Below are 24,908 nucleotides of genomic sequence, written 5' to 3' on the forward strand. Positions count from 1 at the left end.
AGGCCTAGAATTTAGCTGTCCTCAGGATCAGTCCTGTCCTCTTTACACCAACCTGAATATTTATGATATCCAAACACTCTTTCACATCTCTTTCTTGGCCTCATTTCTCGCTAAGTGAGGATCTGGCCTATTTGGGGTCAGGATGTGTGTAACCCCAATCCATAGCTTGTTTTCCTTCTTAGTCGTACTGTACAAGAAAGAAGTCATAGACTAGTTGAGGTCAAAGGAGTTCAGAGCTCAAGGGTATTTTCCATCTCATAGAATTTAGAACTAAATGGGACCTTGGAAATCATCTAGCTCAATCCGCTCATTTCACAGAAGAAGCCCCAGAGAGATGAAGGGATCAAGGACACAAAGCTAGTATATGACAACCAGGATTTGAGCCCAGTTTTTTAAAAATACAATTCCAGTATTTTATCTGCTAACACATGATGCCTGTCTCTATAGAGAAACGTGATCTTTTTGGGGGGACTCGATTTGGCAATGTGGTTATTGCCATAGATGTGATTAGGGTTTAATGTGTCCCTTCACTGAGTCACTACCGAAGAATGGAAATTTCAAGCTTATTGAAGGGAACAAACCTGGGCCACAAGGTCTTTCCCAAATGCCTAGGCTACCATGTCAGTTTGTCAGTGGGCAAAATCTGGATCACGTAGCTGGATGATTGTCTTCACGATTCCTCTACCATCATTATCAATGGGGAGGCTGTCACTAGATACTAACTTTCCAGCCAAAAACATAAAGTCCTAATAATTGGAGGAGGCTCACTCAACATATAGTATTTGGTAGTTAGAAGGACTTTATTCTGTTCAATAAAGGATGAATCTTGAATTGATCAATTCATAGGTTTAGAGTCAAAAAGGACTCAAAAGGAACCCCTACTGGCTGCATATTGACTTAGAAAGCCACTAGTTAACATTATCTGTTATACTGTAATTGTATGTATTTTGTTAAATATTTCCCAAGTACATTTTAATCTGGCTCAGTCACATTTGGGAGTTTGGGGGCAGGTAGTGAGTTTAATATCTCTGATCTAGTTTGACAATCTAATTTTACAAATGGAAAAATTAAATCCAAGAGAGATCAAGTGACTAGTCTAAGGTTATTTAGGTAGTCAGTGACTATCAGATTTAGAATCCAAGCTCAAGTTTTCTGATTGAAAATCCAGTGCTTTTTTTATGACATCGATTATTTTAACATTGTGTTGTCATAGCTTGAAATGTAATCAAAGATTAAACTTTACAAATCAAAGATTAAACAAAGCATAAATAAATTTTAGAAGTGAAAAATTGTAGAAATTATTGATGGTAAGCAGCATTTTGACATCTATAAGTAGAATATAATGAGCTATTATGCTGGCTGAACATTCAAGTATGGATATTCTTGAAATCTTCATAGCAACATTTTTAAATTAACCTAAAATTTCAATAACTTCTTCAAAGAAACTATATTGCATGTCTGATTGCAATTACATAACATTAAAATATTTGCAATTTGTACTTTTTTAAAGGATGAAACTGAGTTTAATACATTAATATCCTATATACAAAAAAAATTATTTCATTCCCTTATTTATTTCACCTATCTAGCTGCTCCCTTGAGATATTATTTATCAAATTCAGCCTGTTCTTAATCTAGCATTGATGACATTTAGTATAATACTACAGGTGTTTATTGTGCCTACTAGAAAATAGCTTATCCAGAGTGAAACTGCTTTAAGAACTCCTAAAATTTGTAATGGTAAGTTTTCAAATCATAAATTGTGACCAGGACTGCAAATCACGGGCAGCAAGCCAAACAATTGTTTAGTAAAGCATTAAGAGATAATGCTACTGAAACAGGTATTAAGTTTCAACCCATAAAATTAGCCTCCAAGAAATAAAAGAAAGTGGAATTAAAGATTGAAAGGTTGTAAGGTATCTTAAAGTGGACATACAGCTCCCTCATTTTGCAGATGAGAACTGGAGAGGTGAAGTCATTTGCCAGGGTCAGCCAGTAAATAGTAGAGTTGGGATTCAACTCCAAATCCATCAGTTTTTCCAATGCACCATGCTCCTTCCCTGACTCAGTCACATAAATCGCAATCTGATAGCTGGAAAAGAGAGCTCATCTACTTTAAATGCCTTCATTTTACAGATAAAGAAACTGAGGCTCAGAAAGAGAAAGTGTTTCACCAGGATTACACCATTAGTTAGTAAAAGAGCTTGGACTAGAACCTGACTCTCTTGACTTGCATGCCGGCATATTTTCTATTTATTACAACACACTGTCCTTTTTTATGTGCCAGAATATACCAGAAGATGAGTGATACAAGAAAACATGGATTATCCGGAAATTAATTGCCTAATCTGAGACAAAGACTAGAAAATTTAACCAGCTCTGGGGGGTAGGGGGTGGGTGGAGTATTGACCTGTAGTTTCATTGATATACAGTACTAACAGATGAGAAAACTTCCTCTTCCAAAGCACATCAGCATCTTCTCTACAACCAATGTTCTTAAAGAAATGTCTAGAGCACTGAGAAGTTAAGTAATTTGCTTCAGAGTCACCTACCTAGTATGTCAAAGGCAGAACCTGAACCCAGGTCTTCCTGGGTCTGAGGCCAGCTCTCTACGATGCCATGCTGCCTCTCGTGTGTGTGTGTGTGTGTGTGTGTGTGTGTGTGTATGTATCTGTATAAATATATGTATATGTGTATATATATATATATATGATTTATAGCACTACATATATAAATTGCTATGTTTAGGATGAAAGAATTAATAAGTTAAATAACATGCATATATAAAAGAATTAGAGCTCCAAGTTATCTTTCAGAAGGTTTAAAATTATTCTTCCAAATATAAAGTCATCCGGTTGATGTCCCATTTCAAATGGGACCACGCTTAGAATGCTTGAGAGACAACATGCCATAGTAAAACATTGCAAAGCACTGCACTTAGAATCAAGAAATCCATCTCAGACATTGGCTAGTTGTGTGATGACAGGCAGTTACTCTAAGCCTTGCTTTTCCTATCTGTAAAATTAAATAATAATAATAGCACCTGGCTCTCAGAGCTTTGCAAACTTTTAATGCAATATAAATATGTGTGTAGATATACACATGTGTGTGTGTATATATATACATGTGTGTGTGTGTATATATATACATATATATACATATATATATATATATATATATATATAAGCAGTTATTATCATTCCTCTAAACATAGTGCTTTGACCCCTAGGAGGTATTTAATAAATTTTTGCTGGATTGAATTGAATCCTATGAAGAAGAGAAACAACTTCTAGGAAAGTACACGTTTCCTCAGTCAAGAAAAACTTTGGGTCATTCAGCGTAAAAAGTCATCATGGCATAATGGATAAAGAAATGGGTTTAAGTCCTGTTTCTGACACAAACTGACTACATGACCCTGGGCAAGTCATTTGCTTTCTGTATTCTAAGCAACTCTGTAAGACTGTAAATTGCAGGGAAGATGCCAATCTGCATCGGTAAAGGGAATTCCCTTTACTAGTGAAATCACAGATCCATTCCCAATGATGATGATGATGATGATGATAACTAACATTTATATAATGTTTTAAAGTTTACAAAATGCTTTGTATATATGACCTCACTTGATCCTCACAACAATCCTGTAAAGAGATTATTATCTCTATTTTACAGATAAAGCAACTGAGGCAGAGGGAAGTTATGTGACTTAATCAGGGTCACATAGTATCTGAGGCATGATTTGAATTCAGATTTTCCTGATTCCAAATCCAGTGATCTATCCACCATATCTACCTGTCTCTCCCTGTCCCTTTCCCATTTAACATAAAATACTCAACATTCAATTACATTGACTCATTTTCTGCAACGTCCACATGCCTGGAGTTATGAGTAAAGCTCTAAATATTTCTTATTAACAACACCATGGTTTGAGATGAGGCATAAAAGCAAAGACCACATGGAACTGGAGGGCCTAAGAAGCTGAGGTGGCCACAGCCCGTCCAGAGAACCAACATGTGCAACTGGACAAAAGCTGGCATTATTGTCCCTACAGCAGCATTGGGGAAGCTGGACATCTGCAGCAATTTACTCCAGATTCATACTCTTTCCATTCTGGGAGTCAAGGTCTCATAGTCTACGACTATAGATACCCACCATTTTCTGGGTCTCTCAGGATGGACACTAGCGACATTACTTAAACATCTTATCTGATCTCATAATACTTTGTATTCTTGGGCACTTAGTACATTCAAATCTGTGTTATAGTGTATATGTGTACATGTTATCCCCACCCTACTAAAACACTTTTATTTCTGTGTGTCCCCAGTACCTAATACAATGCTCCTTACATAATAGGAAATTCAATAAACACTTACTGAATTAATTAATTTCAGGACTCTTCTCAATTGTGCTTTAGAAACCAATGGAACCAGACAGTAAGGTTGTCCACTCCATAATCCATTTGGAAAAGAAAAATGTTTATAAAACATCTTCCATCAAGATCTGCTCTGAAATAATTCCACATACAATCTATTCAAAGCATACTAGTGAGCCCCACTGATTGCAGATCTGGGAGGGGGGTTAAATAGTGGTCTACATAACATACTTTAATCTTGGTAAACGAAAAGACCACTGAGGTTGGCTTGGACTGTTTGCAGACTCTCAATGGTATCTTTTCAAAGCAAAGAATGCTCTCCAGATTGCAATTCTAGAAAGTTGTTTTCCTTTACATGCTAATTATTTCCATCTTTGGCTAAAACAAAATTAATACTAATTACCATTTCCACACATTCAATTGAGGGCACACACGGGAGAGTCAGATACCTCTCAGAGTAGAATGGACATTGATAGTGGAAAGAGTAAATTTTCTATAGTCAAACAACAACAAAATTGGACCTCAGTTTCTCCATTTGCAAAGTGAAGGTAATGGACTAGGCTAGCAATTCTCATACTTTTTGATCTCAGGACCCTTTTACACCCTGAAAAATCATTCAGAACTCCTCCCAAATAGTTTTGCTTTATGTGGATTAGATCTATAGATATTTACTTACATCTAAATATTTTAGTATTGTTATGATAATAGTTTTGACCTGTCAAATTCCCTTAAAGAGTCTCAGGGACACCCAGAGGTTTCCAGACCACACTTGGAGAACTATTGGACAAGACGATCTCTCAGGGCACTTTCAGCTTTGCAGTTCTATACTCTAAAGTTGCTTCTAGCTCTAAGGTTCTGAGTATTTTATTAAGCACCTGTTGTGTGTTAGGTGTTACAGGGGATAAGGAGACAGAAAACAACCTCTGCTCTCAAGAAGTTCTGTAGCCAGTCTGATTGAGCACTAACTCTACCCACCAGAAGAAAAACAAACAGAAATATGTGTGAAAGGCTTGTTCCCCTATTGAAAGGATTTCCACTGGGATCATTGCACACCGCCAGAAAGCATGCTTCAAAAACCTGTCACAGTCTCAAGCTGGTCAATATTGTCAAACTTACTCAGTCTCCTCTTCGCAGAGGACGTGTAAATCAACTCTGGTCAGGGGAACCTGTCAACTAACAAAACCCAAAGAGGATGCCTCCCCCTCCCTCTGCTGCACATGATTGTACAATGTGATGGATCTGAACTTAGCACCTAGCAGAGTGGTAAAGTCCCCCAGGCTCTAATTACACCCACTGCAGGGACAGACCAATTACCAATCCTAAGGGAGGACAAATTGCTTTTTTGAACAGCCCTAACACAAGGCTAGCCCCCATCATCAAGGGAGGAAGAATGCCACTGCACAAACTATTTAAGAAGTTAGCTCATCACTCTCCACTCACTGATTTGAATGATACAAGCAGCCACAGAGCACTGGGAGGAAATGGGCTGGCCTGAAAACAACTAAGGAAAACCACCTTTAGAGCTGCCATCACATTTAACCTCTTCCTTGGGCTCTCTACTGAAGCATAAACAACCACTGACCTAAGTCATAACTGGCCAGTCTCTACCAGACTATCTGAGAGGATTAGCAGCAATTTGAATGGTGTCCATTAACCTCAGTTGGGACTTCTTCCTCTCAATCTACTCTTCTAGTCTGCTATTCTCTTCCTACTACTCCCAGTACCACTTATTAGCCTTCTAGCCCTTATGTATTATATTAAGTTTTGTTTTCTAGCCTTCTAACCCTTTTGTATTATATTACGTTCAATACTTTGAATTTTACAAACATTCAAATCATGGAATTTTAGAGCTGGAAGGAACTATAGAGATAATGGGACTTAAGAGAACTGTGTTCATATCCTACCGCTGATACCTGCTGTGTGACCATGGGCTAAAACTTCTCTGTGCCTCACTCAGTTTCCTCATGTTTAAACGGGGATAATAATATCTGTAGTGTATATCTGACAGTTTTGCTGGAATACTCAAGATGGCAAAGAATTTTGTAAATTTTGAAGTGTGATATAAATGTTCATTATTGTCATCATGGAATTTGAGCATGGAAGGAACCTTAGAAATAGGCCAACTCCCTCACTTTTCAGAGGAAATTGAGGACCAGAGAAGTGGCTTGCAAAAAGCCACCAAGAATAGTAATAAAGAGCAGAGTCAGAATTTGAACTCACATACTCCAACACTAATTCCAGCCAATGTTTCCACCACATCATATTGCTTCAGATACCAACGGTCCCTTACTGTCTCTGTGGAAGGTGCTACTTCACAACTACCTAGCCTGGCAAGAGGGCACCACTGGCCTCTAACACTCGGGCTCTTCCACAAAGGAAAGCGAGCCTTCAGCCCATCTCAACACCCCAGGCAGAAGCAGGCGTGCGCCAATCGTCCTCTAAGGGTTAATGGGAGAATGAGAAGCTGAGTCTCCGCCTTGCCGCCTCCTTCTCACCTTGGTGCGGGAAGGAGAAACAGCCCGGGCCCCCAGGGCCCGCAGAGAGCGGCTGCAGCCCAGGGAAAGGGGACGGGAGCGGCAAGCGTGCCCCAGCCCCCTCCCCTGGCTGGCTGCCCGGAACTGAGCCCCGCCTGGTGCCTGGCCCAGTCTGGCAGCCCAGCCCTCCCCGGCCCGCGCGGCGCGGGGCCGCCACCCACCTTCTACAGGGTTCATATACTCATAATCGAATAGGATGGAGAAGTCAAACTCGACCTGGGGGCTCTCCGCGGGCTCAGGGCCCGGGTCCCCCCTTTGGTCCAAATCCGGATCCTTCTCTGTGCCACTCATCTTCTGGGGCCGGAGAGTAGAGGTCCTGCCAAGCCTAAGGGGGACAGACGAAAGTGGCTGACGGTGTAGGGGGAGTGCGGGGGGGGGAAAGTCCCCACGGAGACTTGGGGATTTCGCCCCTGTTCTGCTCGTGCCCCTCCACCCAGTCCTCTCGCGGCGTCGTGGGCTTGGGGGGGGGTGAGGAAACTGCAGGGAGCCCCGGTGAGCCCCTGTAAGGGAGGGCGGGGTGGCCGGCCGGGGTCACCTTCCTGCAAACTTGCTCAGCTAGCTGGCAGTCCGGGGTCCCCGCAGCGCACGAGCAGGCGAGCTCTGAGAAGCAGGGGTCCTGCCTGGCGGAGTTAGGGATTCCAGTGGCGGCGTGTCCTGGCTCCTGGAGCAGTTCTGTGACAAGCCCGGGGTGCCGGCTGAACAGTAGCAGCTACGGCAGCTTCCTGCTCTGTGCAGCACCTGCTGCAACAGCCCCGGGGCGGGGACAGGACAGCCCCACGAGCCAGAGGCGGGGCCCGCCTGCCAGCCACCCAAGGGTTCCAGTACCCCTCCAGGGACAGAGTGTCTTGCCGGCCCCGGGTCAGACCTGTCTTCCTCTAGTATCTAATCTTCTTGCTCTAGCGATTTCCTACGGTTTTACTTAATCGGCAAACACATGATAACAAGATGTTACAGCTAGAAGGGACCTTAGAAGTCATCTAACCAAGACCCTCATTTTACAGAACAGTGAGCTGCAGCCCAGAAAGCTTAAGTGATTGCCCAAAGCTACACAGGTAGAAGGGAAGTCATGAACCAGTTGTTCAATTACTTTGCCCATCTTCTTTACTCCCCCACGACTATGTCCCCCACTTCACTCCCACTAGTTGACACTTGTAGAGTCCTAGAATCTCAGAATTGGAAAGGTTTCAGATTGGACTAGATGATCTCTAGAGTGCCTTTTTAAAAAAAATCAACTAGAGATTTTAGTGGATTGCATATGCAAAGTATGGCATGGCAGAGCAAAAGAAAAGAGAAGAAGAAGGGAGGAGGAAGAGAGAGAAAAGAGAAAGAAAGCAGAGAGAAAGAGAGGAAAGAAGAGAGAGAGGAAGGAAGGAAGGAAGGAAGGAAGGAAGGAAGGAAGGAAGGAAGGAAGGAAGGAAGGAAGGAAGGAAGGAAGGAAGGAAGGAAGGAAGGAAGGAAGTTCAATGTAATTTCAAGCTGCTGCCTTAAAAGAGGCAGTGTCCAGAACACAGCAGGTGATTAGTTCTACTGAAGCCCACCCTATTGTAGTCAGCTTTGACCATCACATTTTAGAAAGAACATGGACAAGTTAAAGGGCATGGAGAGAAGAGCAATGAAGATGTAGAAGAATTTCAAACTTATATTATGAAGATTAGTTAAAGGAAATGAGGCTGTTTAATCTAAAGATAAAATGGGGAGGGTAGAGGGGGGCAGATGTGATAGTACTTCTTTCAGTAGTTGAAGGGCTATTTCTGGAAAGAGCCATTAAACTTGTGTTTTGCACTAGAACAATAATGGAATCAGTGGGCTGAAGGGGGAGAGGCAAGTTTACTGCGCTCTGGGTAAGGAAAAGCTGTCTTAACAATTAGTTACCCAAATATGGAATGAGCTTCCTCAAGAAGTCTTGACTTCACATGACTAATGTGGAAATATATCTAATAGGATTGTACATGTATAGCCTATATCAGATTGCATGCTGTCTTGGGGAGGGGGAGGAGAGAGAAGGAGAAAAAAAAATTTGCAACTCAAATCTTATAAAAGTGATTATGAAAACTATCTTTACATGTAATTGGGAAAAATTAAAAACTATTAAGTGGGGGAGGGGGAAGAGAAGTCTTGACTTCCCTCTTAAGAGAAGGCTGGATGACTACTTTGGGGAAATATATAGAAGGAATTCATGAATGAGTTGGACTAGGTGGCCTTGGAGGTCTCTGCCAACTCTGAGGGTCTGTGGCTTTGAGGCTCTGCTCTGACTTCTTGTGAGTAGTCTGTCTGAGTGTCTGAGGCAAGATTTTAAGATCATAGAGGCAGTGCTGGAAGGGACCTCAGAAACCTTCTACTCCAACCCCCTCATTTTACAGATGAGGAAACTGCAGCCCAGGGAAGGTAAGTGACCTGCCTAGGTCACACAAGTGACTTTAATAGTGTCAGAGATGGAATTCGAATCCAGGTTCCTTTGACTCCAGAACCAATATCATTGCACTGTACTATGAACCCTGTAGAAATCCCATCTATTTTATCCCTGACAGGTGGTTCCTCTGCTTCTGCTTAAATACTCTTCCTATCGTCAAGTTGATTTGCAGCAGGACTAAGAATGTCCCTGGGGTTTCCATCATTTTGTTGCAAAGTGAGGAAAAGCTTATATCCCATTGTAGAATCCTAAAGAATGCAGGATCACCTCAGTTCCATCTGGGGATTACAAAGTAGTGGAAAGCTAAAGAGTATTTAGCCACCAACCTTGCAGACACAATATATTCATGTATTATAATAATAATAGATAATATTTATGTATGCTTACCATGGACCAGGCACTGTGGTAAGTCCTTTACAATAATTGTCTCACTCATAACAACTCTGGGAGGTAGGTGCTATTATCATTCTCATTTTACAGATGAGGAAACTGAGGTAAACAGAGGTTCACACAGCTAGTAAGTGTCTGAGGTTGGATTTGAATTCAGGTCTTCTTGACTCAAGGCCCCACATTCTGTGCCACCTAACTGCTCTCAACTCCCAATAATTTCCCTTGTCTTTGCAAAGATGACAAAAATTGTAAGGATCTTGAAAAGTCTGGGGGCAGGACTAGTATTGATAAACTTCATGAGGAATCTTTCTCCACTAAGTCCTATATCTGATACTTCATTGTGGTGTGAGGGTGACCCTGGGCACTAAGCAGTACTATGACCTGCCCATGGTCACAGAGCTAGTACATGTCAGAGAGAAAGGATTTGAGCCCAAGTCTTATTGATTCAAAGACTATCACACTGACTCTCATAAAAGCCATTAAAATGACAAATATTTAGAAGGCTATGGGGTCTTTTGGCTTCCAGTTTAGGATTGGTCAACATTAGGATGTGGCAGCCACAAATGCAATTCTAATTTTAGACTGCCTTGTCCAGAACAAGGAAGATAGAGATAAAAGTCCTACTGTACTCTGCCCTGGTCAGACCACATCTGGAAAATTGTATTCAGTTCTAGAAGACATATTTTAAGAGGAACATTGGTGCACTGGAGTGGGTCCCAAAGAGAATAATTAAGATGGTGAAATTACTCAAAACTATCATATGAGGATCAGTTAAAGGAACTGAAGATTATTTAGCCTAAATAACACATTTAGGCTAAACACAAGTTTAGCCTAAACTAAAGATTATTAGGCTAAATAAGAAGAAGAAGAAGAAGAAGAAGAAGAAGAACACTTGTGGGACTGGCTCACAGTCATCAGCTGTCCTAAGGATTGTAACATATGGAAGAAGAATTAGATTGTTCTCTTTGGCACTGAAAAGCAGAACTAGTTGCCTACAGTGCAACTTAGAGGCAGATTTCAGAAAAGCTTCCTTAGGCTTGGAGCTAACAATGGAGCAGTCTGCTTCAAGAGTTCATTGATATATTCAAAGAGGTGATATCTGAGATGTTGAAGGGAGTAATCTTATGTGGGGCAGTGTGAGGGAGCAAGAAGAAGAACTAATAAGGAAGATAGAATCAGAAGGTTGGGCTGCCAAAGCCAATATGCTCATTCATTAAGATTTCTCCCAACTCAAAAATCCTCAGATTCTCTGTTGTCATGTTTAGCCTTTCCATGATGGAGATAAATTCAGTTTACTCAAGTAAAATAACCTTAACCATCTCTAGTGTAGTAGGCAACAAGTGTCACTGGCACTGTCCAACTGTACAGAGGATGAAAAACAGACACAGACCAAAGATTTCATCTAAAAAAAAAAAGATTTCATCTCCGGTAATATATGCCCCAGATACGTGCTAAAAGTTTTCAGGTCACCTCCTAAAACCCCTCTCTCAGTATCTAGATCAGTGCTGGTCAAATGTTTTATTACTCACAACAATGAATGAGGAATCTGGCCACATTGAAAGTTTAGTTTGGCAACACTAGAAGAGAGTACAGAGATTTATGCATGCAGTTTTCCTTCAACAAGAATAACTATTTTGCTGAGTTCTTGTCAAGTTCAAGATCTGATTTTTTAAAGTTAGTATATATGTGTAATAGGCAAGTTTTATTTATCTTGAGAATATTATACTTACCACACTGAATATGCTGGGTAAGTAAAAGGTATATTGAAAACTACTTATGAAATTTTTAAATCTGTAATAACATAGGATCCAAAATTTTGTGCAAAACTCATCCCTTGAGAACCATGGATCTGGATACTCCTCTGTCTTACCACTACAGTGGGACAATCTTCCATGCTTCTGACTCTTTGTAGGTAGGAAAAAGTTCATAGACCTCTACTCCTCTCCTCATAATGGACTATTCCAAGCCCCAGGGAGGAGGACTGGTTACATCTTGTTATTCTTTTCTTAAAATCAGGATAGGATAGGACCTCTCACCAAGTGATAAGACCCAAGATCCAAGACTTCAGAGTAATTCAAGATTTGATTGGGGTTGGGATGGGTACAAAAAAGTAATGAAAATGGGAAGCATTTATTTCTCCACCAGAGGCTGGGACCTTCTCAGCTTAACAAATTCAACAAAAATTTATTAAATGACCACCCTATGCTAAGCACTTTGCTAGGCACTGGGGAAGATACAAAGATATCTATCTCTTCAAGAAGCTTACACTCTACCAAGAAGACTAGAGTAAGACACAGACACAAATAACTAGCTTATAGGTGACATGATTCATTGCACTGAGAAGTCAAACAGTGATCTGAGAGATTAAAATTCATCACTTTTAGTTGACTCGCCCCAGGAATGTAGCATCTGAGCTGGTCCTGGAAGAAGGGGAAAGATGTCAATAGAGATTGGGATTCTCAAAATCATGGAAGTGGGAAAGAGTAGGATAAGTTTGGGAAGTAATGAATAATCTCTTTTGGCTGGAGTACATATTTTAAGGTAAGTACTACAAAATAAAGATGGAAAGGTGAGTTGGAGCCAGACTGTTAAAAGTCAGGAATGCTAGGCTAAAGAGTTCAAAGCTTGTTTTGTAGGTGATAAGGAGCCACTAAAGGTTTTTAAGTGTGGGGGTGGTATGGTTTGAAGGAAGATTATTTTGTCAGCTGCACAAAAGATGGTTTGGAGATGGAAGAAACTAGTGGTTGGGAGTCTATTACTGTAACCTGTGCAACAGGTGATTAGAATTTGAAATAAGATTGCAGCAGCATGAATGAAAACAAGGGAACAGATTTGAAAAAAAAATTGTTGAAGGCAGAATTAATAGGACTTTATAACTGGTTTGATGTGGGGAGTGAGAGAAAGGGAAGAGAATGGTTCCAAGGTTTCAAGCTTCGGTGTTAGAGAATGAGGGAGAAGTTTGAAAGAAAGGACAGGTTTTAGAAGGAAGAGATAAAGTTAAATCTGATAGTGCTAGAGCTTTAGGATTCGTATGCACAGAGAGATAAGTGAAGATGAGAAAACAAGAGATGAAGAAAGAGGAAGAGAAAAAGAAAAAGAGAGTGAAGAGGTAGAAAGGGGAGAGGAGGGGAAGGGAGGGAAGGGAAGAGAAGGGGAAGGAAACAAGGACAGAGTCTTGTGGAAGAGGGGCACCTACACTAGGAAGTGGAAGAAGGGAAAAGAACCAAGGCCAACAGAGATAAAAGGAGAATCAGGAGAGATCAGTGTTACCCAAAACAAAGAAGTAGCAAGGAGTATCAAGAGGGAGAAGATATTCAAAAACCTTAACGAAACACAGTCACACTATCCTCGGCCCTGATCAGACCACATTTAGAGAGAACACTGTTTTCAATTCTAAGAGTTACACTGAGATATTGAAAATACCTTTAAGCATCTACTTGGAATTCTAAAGCATAAGTTCTTAACCTTTTTGTATTAAGACTCTTTTGTCTATCCAGGGACGCCTATGGACCCTTCTCAGAATAATGGTTTTAAATGTATAAGATAAAATACATGGTATTGCAAAGGAAATCAAAAGTTAGGGAAAATAAGGATGTATCTTTTCTCATCCAATTTCACGGGCCACCTGAAATCTGTCCATTGACCTTTTGTGCACCCATGGATCCCAGGTTAAGAATTCCTGCTCTAAAGTCCTACATCTTGAGCAATGATAACTATCAAAGAAAAAGACTGTATGTAATGCGACATGAGCTAGTGGATAAAGCACAATGACCTCTAACCTGAGCACCCTGTTAAAAATCCTATCTGAGACACCATTAAAAATTACTGGCTAGCTAAAAGTAGTACTTGGTAACCTACTGTCCCTCCAGTTCCAAGCGCCCATTGCATGCATTTTGGCGTCACCCAACCTTATCATCAGGAGTGACTAGGGAAAGGAAAAGTCATGGGCTCAGTCAGTTCACAGACAGAATTACCTCCTAACTTGCAAATTTGGCCCCTCTAAATAAAAGGAGAGGTCACTGGCAGGGCACTTTGAGGAAGCTGACACTGCGCCATGGTTAGGTCTTCACTCCTGCCTTTGTAAGCTGGCCTCTGAGTGCAGAGAGGACTAGAGTTCTGACTTCAGCCTTCACTCTATGAGCACAACCTGTTTATCTTGAAATGGAAAACATTTCTCTTGCAGCAGGCTGAACCTCTCCTCAAGGTGTCCTAGGGAAACGATGTCATTCCTTCACAGGTTCAGAGTTCACAGGATTATAGACGAAGCTTGGTGAGTCATTTGGCACTAAACTTCTTTATTATTATTGGTATCCAATGGCATGCAGGTATACATATGGGGCTTATGAGAGTATCACAGACCCCTGTAGAAGGAGCCAAGATTCCCAACCTCAGCCTTATACCCTATACTCTAAGTAACTAAGCTAATCAACTGAATTTCTACCCCTGGGAGTAATTACTAACCATCAATAATTACTTACTTTAAAATCCTCAATATAAAACTCAAGTCCTGAAAACCCACATTACAAGAAATCCTCCCCGACCATAAAGCAGGATGTAGAATTGTGTCTAAGCCAGAAATTTGAGTTATACATTAGCCATGTTCCAGAAACTTCATCTCCCCACAGTTTAGGTACACCCTGGTATTCATTAACACTCCAGATGTTTATGTCAGATTCTATAGTCAAGGAGACTTAATTCCTCAAGTACATATGCACACATATGTTTTTGTGTTTTCACATGTATGTGCCAGGATGCATAAAGCTATTTTCATGAGATGTGGCTATCCTAAGACACGGAGAGTCAAGGATTTCAGGATCTAGATTTCTTTCAGATCACCATTTTCCCACTGAATCATTCATAGGTGTCTGTCTATCCATATCCCCTGAAGTGTTATGACCCTAAATCTACTTATATTCTAAACAGGTACTACAGCTGGGGAAGTCCATTTAAATTATTAGCCTACTTGAGGGGACATGCCTCTCCCAGGAACAGTACAAGAGTTCAAATAATTGTTAAAGAGCTGAGATGGTTTATTTGTCTACTATCTATCAAGTCCTTATATTTCATCCCACTCCTGTTCTACCTTCTGGTTTCTAGCCTCCTATTGTTTTCTGATGGGCCCTATGGAACCAGCATTTGAGGTTAGGACATATCCACTATGGATAAGCATTCCTTTTTCCTTGACTTGTTTCCTGTTCCCCTCCTTCTAACTCCTTTAATTTAAATCAAATCCTTCCATGCAAACACCACATTCACTGATTGCCTTGTTTTAGAGATGTCATCACCCATTCTTCCCAACTCAATAGATGATGTGGAGGGACCTGGTATTCTCCTATGCCATTCCTAGACCATCAAACCACCTCTCTTCACTTCTTATTATTCAAATTCCATACCATTTGTCTATACTATCCTCTCTGTATATCATCAGTATTTTGGGGTACCACCCTCCAGGATTCACTTCCACCTTAGTAGATGATGTCAGCTCCTAGTTTGTATTTCTACTGTCTTCCATCTTCCTTGAAGACTTTAGCACCCTTAATGAAGACAAGCCATTGACTACTTGAACTCACAGTTCCTCATTCTCATTGAGCTCCTATACATGCATCTCCACACCACAGAAGCATGAACTCGCCATCACATCATCCAAGAATTCTTATTACTAATCACAGCTTCCCCTTTAAGATCTGTAACTCCGTACCTCTCTTCTCGGACCACAGTCTTCTCACCTACCATTGGTCTCACTCTATTGCCAAACATGTTCTCTGTCCTCACCTGAACCTTTCATAGCCCAACCAATCCCACCCACTTCATTCAGACCAGCTTCTTCCTGGCTGCTTAGGACTTCCTCACATCTAGACTCCGTCATTAACTGTTACATCATTGTCTTCTCTAGTATCTTGAATTCACTCAGATAGTTGAGCTTCCTCTGAGTACTCCATTTCAATGGTCAATGCTGGATCATCATTATCGCCCACCTCCTCTGATCCCACCACCCTCAGACACTGAGCGATATCGAAGGAAGATGGGAAACCATTAAGACTTGTTCTATTGCAGATTTGTGACATGATTTCAAAAGCTGGGCCCTTATTATTTGTCAATCCTTTCATTCATCTTTTGTTTAGAGGCTGTAAAATGCAATACAAAAGGCATCCCTGGTGATAATTGCAAATCATGATTTATTTTTATATTTTAGTATTGTACCCTGCTTTCAACTATGCCAATCTGCTCTCTGCCACAGAATTCAATCTTATAAACATCAGTGTTCTCTTAGTGATTTTAGATTTCTCTGAGTCATGCAATACCACTTTTTTTGAAGAATATAAATTGCAAGTAGATATAATAAAAGGACAATGGAAAAAAAAACATGGTGGATATAAATAGGCAGCAATGTGTTACCAATAATAACTTGGGTGCAAGAAATGGCCAAAGTAAATCATCAAATGTGAGTCTTTACAGAAAAGAAGACGGATCAGTCATAGAAAAAATAGAGAATGATAAAAACAGCAATTAATAATGATAATGATAACAATTGCTAGCTAGCTTTATATAGCACTTTAAGGTTTTCAAAGTGCCATGTATATATTTTCTCATTTGAGTCTGACAGCTACTTGGGAGATAGGTGCTATTATTATCCCCATTTTTTTATAGACCAGGAAACTGAAGTTAAGGGAAGTTAAATGACTTGCCCAGAGTCACCCCACTAGTAAGTGACTAAGAATAGTGTAGGGATAGCCCAGCATTTACTGGAATACATGAAATATTTTTTAACCCAGGAGAAAGCCTCTGGCACATTAAATAAGTTTTGTACCAGAATTCATGAAAGGAAATTGGTAAGAATTCCACAGTATGAGAAGATGTGAATGGGTGGGGGTCTACACCAGTGCAGAAATCTCAGATCTATCAAAGCTATGTGCATATCTATTATATCTGCATACTAGATTGTAAGGACCTTGAGGATGGGGATCCTGTCTTTTTTCTCTTTGTATCTCCCCTTCTGCCCCTGGTTGAATGTCTAGCTCACAATCTTATGTGTAGTAAGCATTTTTGTTTATTATCTTTCCTATCCTTCCATTGTGGGCTATGGAACCACTGTTTTTTTGTTAACAAACTGTCATTTATATTAAAACTTTGCTCTTCCACCAGAAATTATTTTTGTATTTACTTATTTGTATTCATGCTGTTTGCCTCCTACCCAATCCTGCCTTAGCACAGTTTTTTGCTATAAAAGAAGAAAACTGAACTAAGACTTTTGGGATACCTGGTAGAATGTAAGCTCCTTGAGGGCAGGTGGTCTTCAGGTGTTTTTTTTTTTTTTTGCCAGTCACCTAGCATAGCTCCTGGCACATAGTAGGTACTTAACAAATGTTTACTGAATTGAATTACAATGGTGAATTGAACTGTTTGGCCCAAAATGAGCATTCAAAACAGGCCTATTGATGGATGGTGGGGTAAAAAGGACATAGGTATGGAGTCAGAAGACCTGAGTTTGAATATAGGCTCTAATCAGGCTGATTGAATAACCTTGGCCAAACTGTTCTCCTCTGAGCCTCAGTTTCCTTATCTATAAAACTGGCATGCTCATGCTTGCACTGTCTCTAGCACTAATTCACAAGGCTGTTGTAAGGACAGTATTTTATATAAACAAACCTTCAAACACAATAAAAATATGAGTTCTTTCACTCAACAGAAGACTGGACAGCCTATTGGCCAGAATGTTAAAAGCATCCAGACCCTATTGGGTAGCTATGACATTACTGGGGAGAAAAAGGAGATGGAAATGTTTGTCCTAAATATCTCACACTAAGGGGCAGCTAGGTGGTGCAGTGGATAGAGCATCAGCCCTGAAGTCAGGGGGACCTGAGTTCAAATCTGGCCTCAGACCAAACACTTGACATTTACTAGCTGTGTGACCCTGGGCAAGTCACTTAACCCCAATTGCCTAAAAAAAAAACCAACAATAAATATCTCACACTACATGAATCTTACGATGACATATGAGTAGTTGTTATTATTGCTGAGCTTTAGTTTCCTCATCAGTAAAGTGAGGATAATAATACTGTATTCTCTACCTTACTGGGTTATTATAAGGAACATGTTTTGTAAGCCTTTAATTACTATAAGAATGGAAGTTATTGTAGAATTAGGCCACCTGCTCAGAATCTAGGGGTCATTTCTATGGCAATTCTATTAGATAACCCAGAGCAAATGGTAAATTTACCTCCTTCCACTACGGAAACCAATCACAAGAAGGAAAAGGTGGGTTTCACATGTAATGCAGATCAACAATAAATCATCAGATATACCCAGCAATACAGATGATCATGCCCAGAAAGAAATAAAGCATCTTCTAAAGAAATCAGGATATGGGGAAGGAATAGCAAGAGTTCAAATTTGTATACATGGATGTTAGGAAGGACCAGAACTTAATCCTTACAATTGTGTTGAACAACCCTCTCGGACTTCCAGGGGCCTGATGCTCATTATCATTAGCGGTTCTCTTTCTGTGATATTAATCACATGTGCATTAGATGATTAGACGTTTTTGGACCCAGAAGAAAGGCTGATGATAATGAGAAGAAGCCCAGCTGGAATGAGAAATCCAGGAAGGCCAGGGAGGCTAACAGAGTATGAAAAAGAGACTCTTAATAGAATCATGGAATGTCAGAACTAAAAAGAACCTCAGACATTATCTAGCCCCACCCCACCCCTATTTTCCAGAAGAGAAAGAAGAAATTAAGACCCCCAGGAGGGGATATGACTTACCCAATGTTATAATGGCTAGGTTGTTAATCCAGGTATCCTGACTTCAAAACCAATGTTCTTTCTACTTGTTTATACTCCCTCCACTCTTGCTAAATAGCTTTCTTTATAAGGAGGTGACTGTGTTATTACCTCAAGTTGACCAGTGGTTTTTGTCTGAGAGTATTCATTGTCCAGTGATGGTGATGAATATAAGCCAAATTTTATAGGCTTACTAAGTGCTTTCATCACAATACTGTAAGGTAATAGGAAGTGGTAAAAGTATTATCCTTACTTTACATATGAGGAAACTGAAGATCAGAGAGGTTGAGTGGTTTGCTCAGGGCCACACAGCTCCTACATGGCAAAACTGGGACCTGCGCTTTGGTCCTCTGATTACAAATCCAGAATTCTCTCCCTTATGCCACACTGTCTGGAATTGGCCTTCCTATTGTACAAGTGGAGAATTAAGAAATTGGAGAGGTTCAGTGGTTAAGAGGTTAAGTTAAGAGGGACTATGCCTTTCTTCATTAACATGGTGGATGTTGTAGGGTAGAGCAGCAAGCCTGAATTAAAGAAATGGATAACCTAGTCAAGGCTCCTAACATTGGCATATTCAATTGACCCCAAAGGAGCAGTTCTGAAAAAGCAGTCTTAAAGATATCTCACCTTTCTGGGCCTCAGTTTTCACATTTGTCCAAGGGGAATAATACCCATCTCTTCAGGGTAGTCATAAGGCTTAATGAGTAACCCATGTGACTATCTTGAAAATCGTGAGGTGCCAGAAAGACATAATTAGTGATCTTTAGAGCAAAATCAGGTTATGTGTGCACTCAAGGCATTATTTTTACCTTTTTCTTATGAGATAGGCACTTGATACAGCGGATAGAAAGCTGGAAGTCAAGAAGACCTGGGCTCATGTCAGACCTCTGACACGTACTGGCTGTATGATCCTGGATCTGTCATTAATCTCTCAGAGCTCTGGGCAACTCTCTCAATCTCTATTAAGTTACAGAAAAGGTGTCAACTGCCATTGTAGAGGGAGCTTCCTTTCCCAGAAATTTCCCTAAACTAACAAAATCAGGGATCCAAGCCCTTTCCTGATCCCTTTCACGGGAAAAATTTTTTTTAAAGTTCATTTCCTAGAATGAGTATTTTGTATCTATATGAATCCCTGACACTCTCTGTATTGTGCTTCCAGATAAAAGTGAACAGTTATCTTTCATATTTTCTATTTGTCCCAGAGACTCTCTAAGAAAGCTTTGCAGCAACTTAAGCATTTTCTTACTATGGCAAATATTTCAATTTTCTATTAATAACCCTCCAGTCTGCGTGCAGGCACACACACACACACACACGCACTCACACACACACACAGAGCTCAACAGCTCCCTTGAGATGGCTGCCATGACCTAGCATGAAGGTTGCTTGGGCAGCTTCTCAAATGTAGAGGCCATCATGGATGACGCTGCCCTCTTTAGACATCCCATTCCAGCTCTCTTTGATGTGGAATCCAGCCTGGTATTGTGTTATGTGTGTACATTTGTGCTTGGCATGCGGAGTGTGGTTTGCACAGAACAATGTGGTGCCCTTGTTTCCCACTCACACACGCACACAGATCCCTGTGCACGTGTCCATGAAGTCAAGGGACAGGACATGGACACATCAAAACCTACCCAAGGATCCAGCTTTTAAGTCTAGAGGAAGAGGCTTTTTCCCTTTGCTATATTTTAGCTCATATACAATTTGAAGCTCCTATTAGGTCACACAGGGAAAAAGGATGCTCTTTTTTTCCTCCCAGACTGGGAGCTGGATTTGGCATTTGTCCTGCCCCATCATAACAACAAATGTTAAGCCCCAGTACACATGACAGTAAAGTTAATTCCCCGCCTAAACAGATCTGTCACCTCATCTATCTGGAAGCATTGGTTTTATAACTGATGCTATATTAAGGACATACTTCTTTGGCCACTGAAAAAGGGAGAACAGGCTTGACTGGTACTGGCAAAAATGCTGATCCTTTGGACGTAACCCTGTCCTAAATGGCCCAAGTCAGCTAAAATTGGCATAAAAGCAGGCTTGCCCCACATTCCTAGCTCACCTAACAAGGAGGCGTTCACCCTTAGCTTGCTTCTGAAAAAGCACCTCAACTTTATTTACTAAAATTGTCATTTCTTCCCAGAGAACCTTAATCGGCTATGCTGAGCACAAAAACTACATTCAACCCAGATTTTATGACATGAAGCAAACTCCTCCTCCACGGATTTAACTTAACTCTTCCATCTCTTCATTTCGGGAATGCCCCCATGCCATACATGGAGCCCTTGTCTGAAAAAGAGATCAGATTGCCCTGGTTTCTAGTTTTTAAAGCCCAATTTATGATTGAATTGCTAAAAACCCCGACACAATCCAGACCAGATGGAGTATTTTTATCTCACATTCTCACAAACTGGAGCCAGAACAAAGTACAAACCCAATTAGTCCATCCGATCCAAATGGTGTGGTATTGGGGCAAATGCTGAAGGGAGAAAACATAGAAATGCAACTGTAATTAATTCTCCAAACAAACTGATGGTACATTGCCTTTAAAGTAGCAGTCACATGCAATATATATATATATATATATATATATATATATATATATGCATATGTATACATGCATACATACATGCATATATACACATATATTTACACACATACATTTATGCATACCTACATATACACACGTATGCATGTATATATAAACATATAAATGTATACATATATATGCCTATATATGTGTGTATATTAATGCAAAACATCAAAACAATGACCAGAATCCACCTGAGATGCCCTGATGCTGAAACTACCAGAGTAGCTAATAACCTTCAAAGTAAGTTCTGTTTCCAGATATCAAGCCTGGTTTGTTTCAGAAAAATACAGAATGAAAAACTTGTGAACTACCTGCACTTAAAAAAAATTAAAACAGATTTTTAAAAAAACGCTTGGTATTGAAAAGGTTAAGTGCCCAGCAGTTAGTTAGCAAGAGATCCCTCATGATGTTTTGTATAGAGGAAAATCCTTCTGGCTGGGCTACTAAGGGAGAGTTGCTTTCTATCATTTCATTGCTATAGAACATTGTCTTAAATTAAGTCTGTATCTTCCCTCCCATGCTCAGGAAAAGAACGGCTCTCCCGTCTGTCCACCTCACCTCCTCACTTCTACCTGTGTGGTGTGAAATAAGGGAAGTAGCATTGGAGCCAAACGTGCTCTCGAGAACTTAGAGGAGAGGTCACAGAAGCATTCTTCAGGAGAGAAAAAGAAGGTAAAGGAGGGGTGGGAGAAAGGGGATGGAAAGGGAAAGAGAAAAAAAATAGATGGTGAGAATTTTACCTTGATCCATAGACCTCATGATGTGATGGTGATGGAAGTGTACCAGTCTGTACGCAGTCTCTCTCTGCATTTGGATTCAGGAGGAAAAAGAATTCAGGAGCAAAAGTGAGTGGGGGAGAAATCTTCTTTTTAAACCATATTCAACCAGTGGCTGCTGGTTGAGAGGGAGCCTTGTGCTCTCCTCTTGGGAAGCTGAGGAGGAATCCGGGAGGATCCGAACTGAGTTGAGCTCCTCATGCAATGAAGTCAGCTCTGTAGTCTGAGATCTGGGTTACTAGAGAGGGAAAGGCGACTTCCTTCCCAGCGCTGAGTGTTTATAGTCTTTGAATGCTGTAAAATAACGGGATTCCCTCACTGTTTCCTCCTGTTTATCTAGTGCCATGGAAACCATTGGATCCACTCCATCTCCTAAACTAAGGGTTTTCCTGCAAACTTCACACTCAGGAATCCATGACGTCTCCTTGCTCCCAGCCAAGGCAGGCTCTGTGGCTCCCTTAGTCTAGCTGCACAAGCACTTAATTGTTAGGCAGAAAGTTAGAGAGGGAGAAATATGGATGATGTTGAAACGGAGGGGGAGACAGGGGGGAGTGGGGAGGGAGGGGGGGACCCAATGTGTGTGCGTATGCGCAGTGTACTCTCCAGGCAAATTTGTAGGAGCTATAGGACTCTGAAAGCTGGATAGCTTCTGTTCTTAAGTCTTTCACCAGACACCTTCTTCTCTCAGACCCTTGCAGGCTGCTGCTTGGAATAAATCATCGCCCAAACGCAGAATGGCCTTATTTCCCCAGCCACAGACTTTCAGAGAAGTCCCCAGTGGTGAACTCCAAAGACCCAGGCAGTGCCCACTGTGTGCCCCTTTGCCACTGAAAAAGGGCACATTGCTGATTTCCTTGCTGTCCCGACATTGCCAAACGACCTCCCCATACACACCCCCACCCCCGTACTTTACAGGCGTGGCGAGTCCTGGGAAAAGGAGAGAAAATAAATAAATAATGGTGGATTGTGTCATCTCCCCAACATCAAAATTTTTCAAAAAGTATTTTTAGATTCATTTAGAAAATCCAAGGTTTCCAGTGATGCTCAGAAACGCCAGCAATCATGAAAAGCCAAGGAGGCATGGAAACCAAGCAACGCTTGTGTTTACACATGCTCTGTGCAAACAGGAAAAGAATGTCATGAACTTTTCAGGAGGTTCGGACAGACAGGTTTCACTGTCCCACCTAAGGCCATTATTCAGACCCCTCATGCATAGAGATATATAGATCCATATGGACAGGGATGGAAAGGTCCATCGAAGGGGATATGGGGGCAGTTTCAAACCATTTTTTCCCTTGGTCTTTAGATCTGGGAAGTGCTTCACCTGCATGGAAAGGGGGAAATTTCTGAGCACACAAGGAGTACAGCTTTGAAAATGGTCATTTTAGACAGTGTTGTCCAGGTCTGATAAAACTGTGGGTAGCAACCAACGGTGACTCATCTCCCACTTTCTCGCAAAGGCTTGAACTTAAGAGGCATTGAGAGCTGGCTGGCACACACAGGACCTTTCCATTTTCCACTCCTCATCCCACAATAGCCTTGCAGAGCTGTCACAAACTGAATTTTGGCTTCTCGGGTTTGTTGTCCTGCAGGCTAGCAACTGGGATGGGACCTGGAAAAGTCCTTGCACCTGACTTTCCTCTCATCCCTTCTGGATGCTGTCAAGCCCATGAGGGTGGCCTTTCCAGCTTCTAGCAATGGGACTTATATAATTCAATTGAGTTGAACCCCAAGGCACCAAGGGATCAGAGACAGTGGATTGATCAGCCCATGTGCCCCTCCTTTGCCAGAGTCGTTCCAGACATCTCTTGGGCGTGGGTCCACTCTGACCCCTTGACCTTTGAGTGGAGTCACAAACTCCACCTCCCAGGTGTCCAACACTTGGGAACTTAGTAAAATCAGCATTAGATACACTTTATAGAATAAATTCTTGGTCACACTTAAGAGTTTTTCCCTTTTAAAGCACATTTATACTACAGGGCTGGACTCTTGGGAGTCACATCTGAGTCACCTAATTTGCCCTTCTGTGATACAGCTTTCAAGCTTCTTAGTTTAGCAAATTTTTGGTTCCTCAGACAACTTCTTTCCTCTCCCAGTGCCAGGCAAGAAATATTTTGTCCTTTTGAACTGAACCACCCACTGTTTTTTACTCTCTCTCTCTCTCTCTCTCTCTCTCTCTCTCTCTCTCTCTCTCTCTCTCTCTCTCTCTCTCTCTCTCTTTTAGGGATACTGCAGCAAAGCAGGGGAACTTCCTCCCACTAAATTATCCACGACGACTCTAAAAATAGAGGAGCTCAGCTGGAACAAGAAGGAGCCAATGTATGAATGGGGGGAAAAAGAGAAATGGAATCAAAATAAATAGAAGGAGTCCAGGTGGCAAGAGCAAGGATGGCAAAAAAGAAGCCTGCAAAGGATTCTGGGCCTGTGGACTAGGTGACTCACTGGAGAACCCTTATATTAGTATCTCTTTGCTTTAATAAGCCTAATAAATAGTAAACTCAAACAATTCTGGTGAGACTCTTATTAAAGATGCCATCCCAAACAGTTGATTCAATACTACTAATATTTAAACTGTAGGAGGTCGGGAGGAAAAGTGAAGATGGTTTATGAAGAAAATCTAGTCTCTTCTGTCATTCTAATACTCACATTGAGTGTTCCTTCTTTCTTGTCTGATACTTGTCGAAGCGGATTACATTTGGTCTGAATTTACAAAGGTCTCAAATTCCAAAGATGAGTCAGTCATAAGGGAGGGAAAAGAGAAAACTAAAACTAAAACAAAAAAAATCTCTAACGTTTATTGGTCGATCAATTGCCTTGTGACTGTATCATTCAACCAGCTAAATGACAAGCACTTATTGAGTACCAGCTATGTGCTTCATACAGTGCTTAGATTTGTGAAGGACATGGAGAAGCATAAGACATGGTACCTACCTTCAAGAAGTTCATAGTCTAGCTGGGGAGACAATACTAACATACACAAAAGAGTGGCTCAAGGGGGTGGGGGGAATAGAATTAAGCCATAAACTGCGCTTCAAAGGTCATACAATGTACGGGCAAA

At 41.0% G+C, this 24,908-nt stretch overlaps 1 protein-coding gene across 10 annotated transcripts in view; it reads right to left on the bottom strand.

Moving 5' to 3' along the window:
• NFATC2 (nuclear factor of activated T cells 2) overlaps positions 1–22,083 on the bottom strand; it is a 273,083-nt gene extending 251,000 nt beyond the window's left edge. For 4 of the 10 annotated variants that reach the window (XM_020984228.2, XM_020984225.2, XM_020984227.2 and 1 more), the window contains exon 1: positions 7,065–7,632. In XM_020984228.2, the coding sequence (XP_020839887.1) occupies positions 7,065–7,194 (130 nt within the window). In that variant the 5' untranslated portion in view covers positions 7,195–7,632. Of the gene's footprint in view, positions 1–7,064; positions 7,634–21,814 lie in introns of those variants that run through there. The other 6 variants (XM_078149874.1, XM_020984231.2, XM_020984232.2 and 3 more) reach the window with 6 other exon arrangements.
• Positions 22,084–24,908: the final 2,825 nt, after the last annotated feature.

The sequence above is a fragment of the Phascolarctos cinereus genome, unplaced genomic scaffold (assembly GCF_003287225.1).
Source record: "Phascolarctos cinereus isolate Bilbo 61053 unplaced genomic scaffold, phaCin_HiC Scaffold_2;HRSCAF=192, whole genome shotgun sequence".
In the NCBI taxonomy this organism is placed as follows: domain Eukaryota; kingdom Metazoa; phylum Chordata; class Mammalia; order Diprotodontia; family Phascolarctidae; genus Phascolarctos; species Phascolarctos cinereus.